This window comes from Neoarius graeffei, chromosome 28, assembly GCF_027579695.1.
Source record: "Neoarius graeffei isolate fNeoGra1 chromosome 28, fNeoGra1.pri, whole genome shotgun sequence".
Classification (NCBI taxonomy): Eukaryota; Metazoa; Chordata; class Actinopteri; order Siluriformes; family Ariidae; genus Neoarius; species Neoarius graeffei.
Genome location: NC_083596.1, coordinates 20,369,105 through 20,385,159, shown reverse-complemented (window position 1 = coordinate 20,385,159; position 16,055 = coordinate 20,369,105). Strand labels below are relative to the sequence as shown.

The 16,055-nt window shown below is 42.2% G+C and overlaps 1 protein-coding gene across 3 annotated transcripts in view; it reads right to left on the bottom strand.

The window, feature by feature from the left end:
* spns3 (SPNS lysolipid transporter 3, sphingosine-1-phosphate (putative)) overlaps nucleotides 1-16,055 on the bottom strand; it is a 58,721-nt gene that overhangs the window by 20,988 nt on the left and 21,678 nt on the right. For all 3 annotated transcript variants that reach the window (XR_009651875.1, XR_009651876.1, XM_060912844.1), the window contains exon 6: nucleotides 76-142. Coding sequence is in view for 1 of the 3 variants with exons in the window: in XM_060912844.1 (XP_060768827.1) it covers nucleotides 76-142 (67 nt within the window). In the remaining 2 variants the exon portion in view is untranslated. The remainder of the gene's footprint in view (nucleotides 1-75; nucleotides 143-16,055) is intronic.

Genomic DNA, 16,055 nt, shown 5'->3' with positions numbered 1-16,055 from the left:
CTATTGATGTTGAAAGAGACAAACATACAAATATGTTATAAATTTTAGAAAGAAAATTATTTTTAAGTGTCTTACCCTGAGGGCCCAACGCCAGTCTCCTGTAGCAAGAGCAATTTTGGATCCCAGAATGTACCCAAGACCACTTGTTTAGAAACAATTTGAACAAAATGAGAAATAACATTAGTGTGTTGTTTGATTAATCCGTTTATACTCAGACTTAAATTTCTTTTATTTAGTACTCTAAATCTGAAAACCATGTATGTACATAAGTGTAAGTCTTGAATAATTTTCTACAACAGCAGCTCTGTCAGTGCCAGCTCTAATTCAAATCCCAGGTTGTTTTCATACGCTATTGGTTTTTATATACAACTCCAATTCCAAAAAAGTTGGGACACTGTGTAAACTGAAAAAAACAGAACGCAATTTGCAAATCATGGAAACCCTATATTTCATTGAAAATAGTACAAAAGACAACATATCAAATGTTGAAACAGAAATTGTATTGTTTTTTGAAAAATATATGCTCATTTTGAATTCATTGTCAGCAACATGTTTCAAAAAAAGTTGCAATGGGGCATATTTACCACTGTGTTGCATCACCTCTACTTTTAACAACACTGTAAATGTTTGGGAATTGAGGAGACCAATTGGTGTAGTTTTGAAAGAGAAAATGTTGTCCCATCCTTGCCTGACATACAATTTCAGTTGCTCAACAGTTTGGGGTCTCCTTTGTTGCATTTTGCGCTTCATAATGCACCAAATGTTTTAAATGGGAGACAGGTCTGGACTGCAGGCAGGCCAGTTTAGCACCCGGACTCTTTACTACAGAGCCATGCAGTTTTAATATGTGCAAAAAGTGGTTTGGCATTGCCTTGCTGAAAGAAGGAAGGCCTTCCCTGAAAAAGATTTTGTCTGGACGGCAGCATATTGCTCTGAAATGTGTATATCATTCAGCATTAAATGATGCCTTCCCAGATGTACAAGCTACCCATTTCATGTGCACCAAGCCAAGCCAAGCCAAGCCAAGCAGACTTTGTCACACATACACTCAAGCACAGAATTGCACACAGTGAAATTTAACCTCTGCATTTGAGCACACACATACCCAGAGCAGTGGATAGCTATGCTACAGCGCCCGGGGAGCAGTTGTAGGTTAGGTGCCTTGCTCAAGGGTACTTCAGTCCAAACTTCAGGCCATGGCTGCCCCATGTTATCCTAACATCTTTGAACTGTGGGGGAAACCAGAGCACTCGGAGGACACCCACGCAGACATGGGGAGAACATACAAATCCCACACAGAAAGGTCCCCGTCAGCCGCGGGGCCCAAACCCAGAACCTTCTTGCTGTGAGGCAACAGTGCTAACCACTACACCACTGTGCCCACTAATGCCCCCTCATACCATCACAGATACTGGCATTTGAACTGTGTACTGATAACAAGCCGGATGGTCCCTCTCCTCTTTAGCCTGGAGAATGTGGTGTCCACAATTTCTAAAAAGAATTTCTACTTTTGATTCATGCAGTGTAATGTGCTTCGTGGAGACATGGCTGCACCAGGATGTTCCCGACAACAACGCTACAATCAAGGGCTTTCACATGGTGCATGCGGACAAAGACTGTGCCAGGAGCGGTAAGCACAAAGGGTGAGGGCTTGCCATTCTTGTGAACAACTGGTGGTGTAACCCAGCTCACATCACCGTGAAGGAGCGCATCTGCAGCCTGGATGTTGAACTGTGTGCTGTCGGACTTCGTCCATATTATCTGCCCAGGGAGTTTTCTAATGTTATCATGGTGGCTGTTTATGGTCCCCCCCCCCCTGCAAACCCAAACACTGCTTGTGACACTATTCACTCTGCAATAGAGGGCTCCAAGATGATGCTAAAAATAGTAACACTGCGCGTGCGCGGCCATCTTGGAAGTCACTCGCTCCAGAGCGCGCATAGAGTACACATCATAGAGTACACATTCACCGATTCGTTTCCGCGTTAGAGGGCTTAAAAGCTTGGATTTTTTAAGAATTTAGACATCTGAAGTGATGGAGCACTACTGTGAAAGTTTGGATAAGCAGGCACGGGAGCGTTATGCTGAGAAGGTACATTTCATTGGGAATGTAGATCCATACACTGTTAGTGAGAAGGAATGGAAAGCTGACCCCAGCTTGTTGCCGCATGTGACATACATCGATCTTGTGAACTATCTAGTGTTTCACCCAAGTCCATTTTGTGAACTAAAGGATTTCCAGAACTACAAGAGTATGGAAGCATACGATAGATTTGTGTCCGGTTGGGTCCGCGATGTGTCGGTGTTTACTGCTGAAGACGGAGAGACAAAAGTGATCAGAGGGAAAGCGTTACACTCGCAGAGTCTATCCCAGCCTAGTCTACACCCCTGGATAATAGTTGACAAAAGACATGCTATTTTGTGTGCACATTGCAACTGCATTGCTGGACTTGGGAAATGTTGCTCCCATGTTGCTTCCCTGTTGTTTTATGTTGAAGCGGCCACGAGACTGAGGGAAAGAACCACGGTCACACAACAGCCGGCATACTGGATGCTACCGGTAACTATGAAATTAAAATAACTATTTTAGTAACTATGAAATTCAAGACAATATTAACTTACCTGTCACAAAGTGATCAGAACAAATCCGGATACAGTCAAGTTGTCCTAAATTTGATCGGTTAATGGCAGCCAGCCACTGTCGTCTCCTCCGCTCGCTTTTCTCCTGTGCTGCAATTCCCTGGTTAGTCATGACTTTAGAGAGTCTGTGGAAGCTTTTGCCACCCTTTTCCCCTCGGTTACTACAGCCAACAATGACACACGTATTCGGCATTGTCACCCCTTTTTGCTTCGCTGAACAACAACAATGCACTGACACAGCGCGCTTTGACTTCCAATATGGCCGCCGCCGGGTGCGCGCTGACCTCGAAGCACTCTATAGCCCGGCTACAGACTCAACACCCGAGTGCATTCATTGCTATCTCGGATGACTTTAATCATGTTAATTTGGACAAAACACTTTCCACTTTCACCCAATTTGTGAACTGTCCTACCAGAGAGGGAAGAACAATAGACCTGCTGTATGCTAATGTTAAAGAGGCTTACAGCTCTTCCCCCCCCTCCCCCCACTGGGCAAGTCAGACCACAACCTGATTTACCTCTCCCCCTGCTATGTGCCTCTGGTGAAGAGACTGCCCACCACATCAAAGATAGTGAGGAGATGGACAGACAAGGCCAACGAGACACTGTAGTGATGCTTCGAGGTGACAGACTGGCAGACACTGAGTGAGCCCCACGGAGACGACATTGATGGGCTCACAGAGTGCATCACAGGATACATCAACTGCTGTGTGGACACCATTGTCCCAGCTAGGACCGTCAGCTGTTACCCCAACAACAAGCCATGGGTAACGAAGGACAAAGCCCTCTTAAATGAGAAGAGGGCTTTCAGAGCCGGCAACAAGGAGGAGGTGCGAGGAGTACAGCATGAACTGAGAGCAATGATCATGGAGGCCAAGGAAAAGTACAGGAGGAAGTTGGAGTGGAAACTCCAACAGAACATGAGAGGTGTGGAGTGGAATGAAGACCATCATTGGTTACAAGCCAACCAACAGTGAAGGAGTGGATGGCAATGTGGAAAGGACGAATGAGCTGAATCTTTACTTCAACAGATTAGATGGCGTGACCCCAACCCACCACCACCACTCTTCTGCAGGATGGCTACAACCACACACTTCACATTCTCTCCCCTCCCCCGCCTCTTCTTGCCCAACCTCATACCCATTTCAGGACCTCGCTCGCACCTCCTCAACAGACCCCCTTGGCTGAGCACCCCCCCCCCAAAGAAACACCTTCATCCCTCCCTCACCCATCACCTCCACACCGATCATCAGCAAGGAGCAAGTGAGAAGACAGCTGAAGAGACTCCATGCAGGAAAATCAGCAGGCCCGGATGGTGTTAGCCCCAGGGCCCTGAAGACCTGTGCCCTCCAGCTAAGTGGAGTACTTCATGTCTTCAACATGAGCCTGGGTCTTCAGAGGGTCCCTGTGCTGTGGAAGATGTCACACCTCGTCCCTGTACCGAAGAAGCCGCATCCCAGTGACCTCAAAGACTAGAGGCCCATGGCATTGAGGTCACACATCATGAAGACCCTTGAGAGACTCGTCCTGGAGCAGATCCGGCCTATGGTCCAACCACTTCTTGACCCCCTTCAGTTCGCCTACCAGCCCCATCTTGGAGTAAAGGACGTAATCATCTACCTACTCAACAAAGTCTACAGCCACCTGGACAAGCCAGCCAGCACTGTAGGGATCATGTTTTTTGGTTTCTCCAGTGCTTTTGACACCATCTGGCCGGCTCTGCTGAGTGAGAATTTGACAGCGATGCAGGTGGATGCCCCACTGGTGTCCTGGATTGTGGATTATTTGACTGGCAGACCACAGTACATACGCTTGCAGTGCTGTCTGTCGGACAGAGTGATCAGCAACACCGGGGCTCCACAAGGGACTGTCCTTTCTCCTTTCCTTTTCACTCTCTACACCACTGATTTCAACTACTGCACGGAGACCTGCCACCTCCAAAAATTTTCTGATGACTCTGCAGTGGTTGGACGTATTACTGGTGGCGATGAGAGCAAGTACAGGACAGTGGTGGACAACTTTGTCATGTGGAGCAGGAAGAACCACCTACAGCTCAACATGACAAAGACGAAAGAACTGGTGGTCGATCTGAAGAGAATCAGGGCTCCGGTGAACCCTGTTAACATCCAAGGGGTCAGTGTGGACGTGGTGGAGGAATACAAGTACCTGGGGACATACTTGGATAATAAACTGGACTGGTCCAAAAACGTGGACACGATATACAAAAAGGGTCAGAGCCGTCTCTATTTTCTGAGACAGCTGAGGTCCTTCAACAACTGCCCAATGATGCTGCGGATGTTCTATGAGTCTGTGGTGGCCAGTGCCATCCTGTACGCTGTCATTTGCTGGGGCAGCGGCTTGAAGGTGAAGGACACTAACAGACTCAATAAGATCATCAGGAAGGCCAGCCATGTTGTAGGCATGGAACTGGACTCTCTGACAGTGGTGTTGGAGAAGAGGACACTGTCCAAAATAAAAACAAATCTTAAACTGTCCTTCCCACCCTCTACATGAGGAGCTGATCAGCACGTTCAGTAAACGGCTGATTCTTCCATGCTGCACAACTGAGAGACACAGGAAATCATTCCTACCTGTTGCAGTCAAGCTGTACAATGCCACTGTATAGCTGTGGTACACTGTCTTACTATGTATACTGTATCCTTAACTCAGGTGCAATATATGTATATAGGAATCATTGTATATAAAACCACTTCATTTTGCTTTTACTTAAGTTATTGAACTTATTTAAATTTATTTTATTCTTTTTTCAGACGATTTTATCTTCTGTTTTTAGACATGTTTACTACTTCTCTGATTCAGGAGCTTGGTGGCAAATTTGAATTTCCCTCCGGGGATTAATAAAGTAATTCTGATATCTGGTTTTAACTTGCATTTATGGATGCAGTAATGAACTGTTTTCACAGACGATGGTTTTCTGAAGTGTTCCTGAGCCCATACAGTGATTTCCACGACAGACACGTGTCTGCTTTTAATGCAGTGTCACCTGAGGGCCTGAAGATGACAAGCATCCAGTGTCAGTTTTTAGCCTTGTCTCTTGCATACAGAGATTTCTCCAGATTCTCTGAATCTTGTAATGATGTTATGTACCATAGATGATGTGATCCCCAAATTCTTTACAATTTTACAATGAGGGACGTTATTCTTACATTGTTGCACTGCTTGCCCATGCAGGTGTTTCACAGAGCGGTGAACCCACCCCATCTTTACTTCTGAGAGACTCCACCTCTCTGGGATGCTCTTTTTTATGCCCAATCATGTTACTGACCTGTTGCCAATTAACTTTTTTTTTTAACATCACACAATTTTTTCAGTCATTTGTTGCCCCATCCCAACTTTTCTGAAACTTGCTGCTGACATCAAATTCAAAATGAGCATACATTTTTCAAAAAACAATAAAATTTCTCAGTTTCAACATTGGATATGTTGTCTTTGTACTTTTTTCAATGAAATATAGAGTTTCTATGATTTGCAAATCTTCACATTCTGTTTTTATTTATGTTTTACACGGTATCCCAACTTTTTTGCAATTGGGGTTGTCGTAAAAACACCAGAACATGCATGGAGGAATCACTAATATGGTGAAGTTTTCCATGACAAGACACTGGACATCAAAATCTCCAGTTTGAGGACTTTGTCACAGTCAGAGGTAAAGCTGTAACCTTAATTTTTCCAACAGAGGAAAGTCAGAGGTCACTGCATTTCGGTTTTCTCTAATATGACAAGCTTTTTTTTTTTGCCTTATTACCATAAAGAGAAAGAAAATGTTGCTTGTACCATAAGTAATAAGGCAAACTAACTTGTCTCATGGACATTCCAAAACATTAAATGTAACTATAAAAAGTGTGACATTGTTGTTTAATTTACATAAATGTTATCATGGACAAATTGTTGTGATATAAGAGAAGTAAAACACTTCTGGATGTGATCTTCTAGGAAAATAATCAACTTTTGAGTGGTGACAGTCATGGGATCTGTGCATTTAGACCCCAAAGCAGGTGCAAGGACCCAAGCAGCAGGGAGAAGTCAAGAGGCATCGCTGACCTCGCCGAGGCAGAAGGAGGACAGAGAGGGCTCACAGATGCCTCTTTGAAGAAAACACCCAAAAAGTTGAAGAAATCAGGAGAATGCTGGAGCAGATGCACCTGCAATCATGACTCCTGACGTTAACAAGGGAGATTGAAGGCTTGACTGATGTTCATCTTTCGGGGTCGAAAATGACCATGACTTCAATTTGGAGGGTGGCAGTTGTGGGTCCGGAGGTGACGGAGGCCAATCTGGGCTTTGAAGGTATGCCCACATGGGTAGGTGCTGTAGTGGGGATGGTGATAGTTTGAGCCTTCCGCGCAGCTTGTTTCTTCTGGACCTCTGTGATGCATTTCATTTTTGCTGCACGTGCATCACTGGAGAGCTGGTGATCCTGAGCAAGTGACTCCAAAGAGTTGAGATCGATTTCTAGGGTTTTGAGGGATACTGAGATTGACCTTGAAGCATTTCTTCTGCCCCCCAGATGAGCACTTGCCTTGGCACAGCTCTCCATGCAACAACTGTTTGGGCAGTCGACTGTTTGACATCCTGACAACATGGCCAGTCCATCTGGCTTAGGCTTTCTGCAGAAGAGTGTTAACAATGGGAAGTCCAGCCCATTTTAGGACTTCCATGTCTGGGATTTTGTCTTGCCACTTGATATGAGAGAGTTTGCAAGGGCAAGGCTTGACTAATATGCTAAAAAGAATAGACTGTACATGCTGTATTGAGACCTCTGGGATTCCCCTTCCATCTGCTCAGTGGTTAGATGCTTAGAAGATGTACAGCACTTTTTGTGGTTTTGAGAACCAGTTTCATCTAGCTTTCTTGTACGAGTCATTACTTAAATGTGGTTAATTATGGTTAAGAATATGCTTGCCTTGCAAATGAGAGTTGCATGATTTTGCATTTCAACTTGGTGGAAATTTCAATATATGTATGCATATTCAATGAGAACACAATATTCTAATTTTGCTTGTTGGTTTTAACTATAAAAATGTCAGTAAACCCCAGTAGGACAGGAGGTTAGGATGCTTAGAACTTAGGTTCTTATAATCTGGATTATTAAGGCATTACTAGCATATAGAAGCCTTTTTGCTAATGGTTTATTTGTCAGTTATTTATTTGCTTATTACCTCGCCTGGGATGGAGTCCATCAGGGGGCGAGGTATTGTTTTCGGTGGGGTTTGTTTGTTTTTCTTTCTGTGCGTTTTTGTTAGCAACATTACGTGAAAACAACTGGACCAATCTTCATGAAACTTTCAGGATAGATGGGCGTTGGTCTCAAACAGACTCTCCAACATTTTGACGTTCATCTGGTCAAGGTCACCAAAAAGGTCAAAATCCTTTTTTTTTTAAACATATCTTCCTTCATATTCATCATATTTACTTCAAACCAATTCCAAAATGTTCATCTTTCAATTCTGTTTCCATTGATATTCTACATGATGGGGTATCTCTCAGTTTTCTTAGTGGTTGGGGGTCAAAGTCATTGCTAAAATTTTCATATTTACCATTCTAACTCAAAAATGATAAGAGCTAGAGAAATGTTTATCATTATCAACATATAGGAAGTCATATATGGGCTTTCATTTGGCACCATGACCTTTCCTAGATACTGTAGCGATTTGATCTGAGCTGGATCAGCACCGGATGTACCCCAAAGTCCGGTCTGAATACAGCAAACAGATACGTCCCACATAATTTTTTGCTCTCCGCCCCGTACCCAGCACAGATAAAATTTTTGGATCTGGAACGGATGTGGGCCAGGTCCGGCACAGATCACTAAAAACACGTGTCTGTTGAAACTGTTGAAGAAATTGTTGGTGTCTGTTGAAACTGTTGAAGACCACACCCGCACAGCCCCGTACAGCGGGTGTATAAACCTATCACTGTGTGTATCATTCTGCTCACATCCGATGCTGACCCAGGGAAAGGGTTGGCCTGTCAGACAGAGCCAATGCAGACCTTAGAATATCAGCCACGGACCATAATGCAATCTGCGTTGACCTTGTTTATTTGCGTCTGTCTTTTAACAATCTAGCATCTAGACGGTTGCACCAATTGACTTCAAATTTTCAGGGTAGGTGGGCAATGGTCCATAGATTACCTGATTAATATCTTGGGGGGGGGGAGGGTAATCGGGTCAAGGTCATCAGAAATTTCAACCTTTCAGTCAAAACATTTTCCATTATAACTCAAAAACGATTGCTGATAGACAAATGTTTACTATTATGAGCATATAGGAACTCCCATATGGCCTTTCATTTGGCACCATGATCTTTGACCTTGAAAGGTCAAACTCAAGGTCACAGATTTTCAGAGGGCTACAACTTGAAAACAGTTGATGGTAAACAGATATTTACCATTATCAACTTCTAGGAAGTGCCATATGGGCTTTCATTTGGCACCATGACCTTTGACCTTGAATGGCTTTGAAATGTCAAACTCAAGGTCATGGATTTTCATAGGACTATAACCGGACAGCTGATGATTGAGAAATCTCTCATCTCATCTCATTATCTGTAGCCGCTTTATCCTGTTCTACAGGGTCGCAGGCAAGCTGGAGCCTATCCCAGCTGACTACGGGCGAAAGGCGGGGTACACCCTGGACAAGTCGCCAGGTCATCACAGGGCTGACATAGACACAGACAACCATTCACACTCACATTCACACCTACGGTCAATTTAGAGTCACCAGTTAACCTAACCTGCATGTCTTTGGACTGTGGGGGAAACTGGAGCACCCGGAGGAAACCCACGCAGACACAGGGAGAACATGCAAACTCCGCACAGAAAGGCCCTCGCCGGCCACGAGGCTCGAACCCGGACCTTCTTGCTGTGAGGCGACAGCGCTAACCACTACACCACCGTGCCGCCCCTTGATTGAGAAATATTAACATTAATCAACATATAGGTATAAAATAAGTGCTGCCTGGCGACATTTGTTTATCTTGAGTTTACTGTAGAAAGAATTGCTCATTGTTGCTATTTTTATTTCACTATCATTTCAGATCAGTTTGTACTCAAACATTATATGCTACTTGCTTTATACTTTTAATAAACCGAAGCCATTTAAAGGTGATTGGTTAAAAAAGACAGAGCTTAGTTTTTGAGTTGATTAAAGAAAACTCCACAGACATCTCTTCAAGGAAGCTCTGCACTCAGGTAAGAGCATATTTCCTATTCTAGTGTAACTCTTATGCCTCGGCTGAGCATGATTTCCCTTTACACAGGAGAGCTTATCTGGTACTCTGGTACTACTAGACTTAAACTCTTAAATTTCACCGAGGATTTCACCATTTCACATTGGGCTGCATCACACTACCTTGTTGATTATTTTGCTATAAACACACTCCATCATGTTTTATTCCTTACGCAGAACCATCTGAGGCAGAACATGACTACAATAATATATACACTTCCTAAAACCCTTTCTGAAAGGAAAACTCTTGTATTTTATGGTTACATGTACAACTTTTAAAGGTTCCTCCAGAAAGGTACTTTAACGTTTTTTCAAGAGTGTATTGGTTTTTCTGTTGCTTTTATTGTCCCCCCCCCCCAGAAAACGCTGTGGAAAATTATGACCTGAAACAGTAAAACAGTGTCCTGACACCTAATTTAAAGGGCATGGGTGCAAATTTAAATCAGCCAGCTCCCAATCTTTGCCCAAAATGAGTTTCGATATTCGTTAAAGTCTAAAAAACTATTATATTTGCACTTTGGACATGACAGAGCTTGCATTAAGAGTCGAGGCTAGACCTTGTTGCATAAAAATCTCTTATGGAGACTTCCGGTAATGACGGGGTGCTGAGAGGCTGCTAGATTTCAACCCTCCTGCAGTGGTATCAGATAAATCCTTAAAAACTAAAATTCTACTTACAAGTGATAAGTAATTCTGATTCATATCACAATGTCAAAAGCAGGCTGCTGCCCAAAAAAAGCAAAATCAAGAGAAAGTTATCAAAGAACAAGAGGATAATTCTGACCATGGTGAAGAGGGGGAGACGGAAGATGGCGATTGTGAGTCTGTCGAGGCCGTGGACTTTAACCCTAGCAACGCAGATGTTATGAATGCAATAAAAGGAATGGAGAAACATGTAACAAATAAAATAGAAGGCGTGTTTGAAATGATTAAAGAAGTCACAGAAAGAATGAAAGTAGCGGAGGAACACATTTCTGGAACAGAAGAAGTAGTCCAACTTAGGACTTGCACCAACACTTTAGAGGCCCAAGTGAAGCTGCTGATCGAGAGGGCAGACGACATGGAAAACCGATGTCGGAGAAATAATCTGAGGATAGTGGGCTTACTCGAGAATGAAGAAGGGCAAGATGCATGCAAATTTCTAGAGAATCGGATCCCGTCAATACTAGGAATGAATGAATGACACCACGCTAACATTGGAACGTGCACACAGAATTGGCCCACAACCACAGAAGGTGGATGATGTTACACCGCCTCCTCCAAGAACTCTCATTATGAAGTTTCTGAACTACAGGCAGAAGGAACAGGTAATGAGGGCGGCTAAGGCCAAAGGGACGCTTAAATAGAAGGATCACATCGTCCGATTCTTCCCTGAAGTCTCTGCAGAAACCCACAAGAAGCAGGGGGCTTATGACAAAGTAAGACAAAAGTTACACGAAAGGGGAAATCAACAAGCATCATATCGTTTTTCCTTCGTGGCTGCTCCTTACCTACAAAGAAAAATCCAGGCTGTTCAACACCCCTGCTGAAGTGGAGCACTTCTTCGAAGATTTGGGTAACGAGTGAAAGTAGAGACATTTGTTTAGAACCCTGCTTAAGGAAGGCAAAATGTTTGAATTTTTTTTCTTCATAATAATATTAATATAGACTGAAAACAATATTCAGACTTGGGGATAGCTAAGCATGGCAATGGACATTTTTCTTTTCTTGAATTAGCTCAGGCAGTTGCCATGAAACAAGTTTGATTCTGCCTGCAAAGTCCTATCCTTATTTTTGTTTAGCATACATCTGGATGCTTTAATAAGTTGACTACCTTTAGTTCAGATGGACCATCTTTACTCAATTTGGGCAGTTAATTTTCAGAAACCTGAACATTAATCAGAGAATTTTTGTTGGTATTATTTTTCTTCTTTCTTGTGGTCAGCCTGTCCACTCTTTGTATTTTGTTAATCCAAAGAATTTAGAACGAATAGTTCAAAGTGACAGCTTCCTCTTTTTGCAAAGTTGAGATAATCTAATTTTGCCATAAATGTTTTATGAAAATGAGAGATGTTTAATTTTATTGGAAATTGGAGTAGAAGTAGAGCAGCAAGGTTAAGGGTCGTGCCAAGATAATAGAAAGGGAGTAGGCCAACCAGTAGTTAGCTCCTCACAGCAGAGCATTTTTTAAGGATTTTCCACTAGGAGACCAACTGGTCTGGGCAATACAATCACAGGCCCCAGAGTCCATGCAGCTGCACCGCTGCAGCATATTCCGTGAAGCAAATTGCCGCATTACGAATCCTCGTTTCAGCCAGCATAATATCAACATAGTTAATGCAGTGCCAAGTTTTCCTTGTTAAATGTATACTTACAGTGGTGCTTGAAAGTTTGTGAACCCTTTAGAATTTTCTATATTTCTGCATAAATATGACCTAAAACATCATCAGATTTTCACACAAGTCCTAAAAGTAGATAAAGAGAACCCAGTTAAACAAATGAGACAAAAATATTATATTTGTTAATTTATTTATTGAGGAAAATGATCCAATATTACATATCTGTGAATGGCAAAAGTATGTGAACCTTTGCTTTCAGTATCTGGTGTGACCCCCTTGTGCAGCAATAACTGCAACTAAACATTTCCAGTAACTGTTGATCAGTCCTGCACACCGGCTTGGAGGAATTTTAGCCCATTCCTCCATAAAGAACAGCTTCAACTCTGGGATGTTGGTGGGTTTCCTCATATGAACTGCTCGCTTCAGGTCCTTCCACAACATTTCGATTGGATTAAGGTCAGGACTTTGACTTGGCCAGTCCAAAACATTCACTTTATTCTTCTTTAACCATTCTTTGGTAGAACAACTTGTGTGCTTAGGGTCGTTGTCTTGCTGCATGACCCACCTTCTCTTGAGATTCAGTTCATGGACAGATGTCCTGACATTTTCCTTTACAATTCGCTGGTATAATTCAGAATTCATTGTTCCATCAATGATAGCAAGCCGTCCTGGCCCAGATGCAGCAAAACAGGCCCAAACCATGATACTACCACCACCATGTTTTACAGATGGGATAAGGTTCTTAAGCTGGAATGCAGTGTTTTCCTTTCTCCAAACATAACGCTTCTCATTTAAACCAAAAAGTTCTATTTTGGTCTCATCCGTTGACAAAATATTTTTCCAATAGCCTTCTGGCTTGTCCACGTGATCTTTAGCAAACTGCAGACGAGCAGCAGTGTTCTTTTTGAAGAGCAGTGGCTTTCTCCTTGGAACCCTGCCATGCACATCATTGTTGTTCAGTGCTCTCCTGATGGTGGACTCATTAACATTAATATTAGCCAATGTGAGAGAGGCCTTCAGTTGCTTAGAAGTTACCCTGGAGTCCTTTGTGACCTCGCCGACTATTACACACCTTGCTCTTGGAGTGACCTTTGTTGGTCAACCACTCCTGGGGAGGGTAACAATGGTCTTGAATTTCCTCCATTTGTACACAGTCTGTCTGACTGTGGATTGGTGGAGTCCAAACTCTTTAGAGATGGTTTTGTAACCTTTTTCAGCCTGATGGGCATCAACAACGCTTTTTCTGAGATCCTCAGAAATCTCCTTTGTTTGTGCCATGATACACTTCCACAAACATGTATTGTGAAGATCAGACTTTGATAGATCCCTGTTCTTTAAATAAAACAGGGTGCCCACTCACACCTGATTGTCATCCCATTGATTGAAAACACCTGACTCTAATTTCACCTTCAAATTAACTGCTAATCCTAGAGGTTCACATACTTTTGCCACTCACAGATATGTAATATTGGATCATTTTCCTCAATGAATAAATGACCAAGTATAATATTTTTGTCTCATGTGTTTAACTGGGTTCTCTTTATCTACTTTTAGGACTTGTGTGAAAATCTGATGTTTTAGGTCATATTTATGCAGAAATATAGAAAATTCTAAAGGGTTCACAACCTTTCAAGCACCACTGTACATGGTACTTGGTTAATTAATTGCAACTGATTGAACCAAATGATAAGACATAACTTGGTTTAAAATTTGGTCTCCCAGTGAAGCTGGTTTGGCATTGACTAGGAGACCAAATCTGGCCACTGGGAGACCATTTGGTCTCCCAGTAACTATGTTAAAAAATCCTCTGCCTCACAGGTGTGTGGATCTGACGAACCCATACAAGGAGTGAATATTGAGGGGGGAGGGAAGACCCACATTGGATGGGATTATGTGGGATTATATGGGATTTAAATTTACTTTAAATATGTGTTAAGTTTTTTTGTGTGATTGTTGGTTTTTGTTTATGCTTCTCAAAATGGTAACTCATGATATAGGAGGGGTGCTTGAAATGAAGATACCACTCAAAGTGTGATGTCTGAAACTGGAAAAGTGAACTTCCTAACTTGGAATTGTAGGGGAATGGGTAGCCTTAAAAAAAATTAAGCAAATAATGGATAGAATCAAGCTGCTACAAGCAAAAATAATCTTTTTGCAGGAAACACACATGACAGCAGGTGATACAGTAAGGATGCAGAGGAGATGGCTGGGTCAGGTGTTCTCATGTTGCTATGCCTCAAATGCTAGGGGGGGTAATGATGCTTGTTCATAAAACCATCCCCTTACAGGTGGAAAAAATAAAAGATCCAGCAGGCAGACTTATTATAGTCCAAGGGGTTTTATTTGGAGAAAAAGTTAATTTATTTAATGTATATGGCCCTAATGACGATAATCCTGCTTTTTTCAATGATTTGTTCCTCTCAATTTCTACTTTATTGGGGCAACTCATTATGGCAGGTGACATGAACTGCACATTAGACCCAGTGAGAGACCGCTCAACAGGCTCTGGCAATACACATGTCAAGTCTAGGAAATTGATAAAACAATTCATGAGAGATCTAAATTTATTGGGTATTTGGAGGCATCTAAATCCTAGCTCTTTGGCTTACTCATGTTACTCTGGGACGCATCAAACATATTCACATATTGATTATTTTTTAGTGTCAGCACCACTGCTTTCCAAAATTGTAGATTGTAAATATGACACTGTAGTTATTTCTGATCATGTTAATGCAGTGTCATTAACATATATTGATAATAAAATAGCCAACACCCCTCCTAAATGGCATATGCAGGCAGGATGGTTTCAAGATCCATTATTCTTTGAGTTTTTAGGTAAACAAATAGATCTTTATTTTGAGACTAACACATCTGAAACCTCAGCTTGCATACGATGGGAAGCTTTGAAAGCTTTCATTAGGGGTCAAATTATTGGATTTTGTAGCTCAAAATACAAACATTCTAGACAAGAACTGAAACAATTGGAGAGACAGATAAGTGAGTTAGAAAAGAATGTATACCAGAATAACACAGTAGCTGAACATGATAAATTAGTTCTTCTAAGGGCCCGTTATAATGAAATGTCAGCAGGCAGAGCGGCTGCAAAAATACTGAAATTAAAGCAGAACTTTTACGAAGATGGAGACAAAGCAGGAAAACTGCTTGCTTAGCAGATCAAAAAAAGACAAGTGGAGCGAGCCATTATCACAATTGAACATCCATCAGGAAATATTATAGACCCAGTAAAGATAAATGAAGCATTTAGAGATTATTATGAGAAGTTATATAGTGCAGAATGCTCCCCTAATAATGAGTTACAGTCACAATTTTTAGATGATCTTGATTTGCCTCAGATTTCAGGAGAGGATCAGATGAATCTTGAAGGGGGCTAACTAAAGAAGAAAATATCAGCAGGTATTGATGCTATGACAGCAGGGAAAAGGCCAGGCCCAGATGGCCTCCCTATAGACATTTATAGAAAATTTAAAGAAAAGTTGATAGGTCCTCTTTTGGATATGATGCTTGAGGCATTTCAACAAGGCCTTCTTCCTGCATCAATGAGGGAAGCCTTAATCACATTACTACCAAAACCAGGAAAAAGCAACACAAAATGCAAAAATATGTGTCCAATAAGCCTCCTTAATTCAGACACCAAAATATTATGTAAAGTTTTAGCAAGATTGGAAGTAGTGCTGCCTAGATTAATAGGAGAAGACCAGAATGTCTTTATTCAACGTAGACAAGGATTTCATAATGTAAAATGACTACTCAATATCCTTCATTACCAGAAAAACGGGCATGGCACTGCTGTCTTGTTGCTTGATGCAGAGAAGGCCTTTGATAGGGTG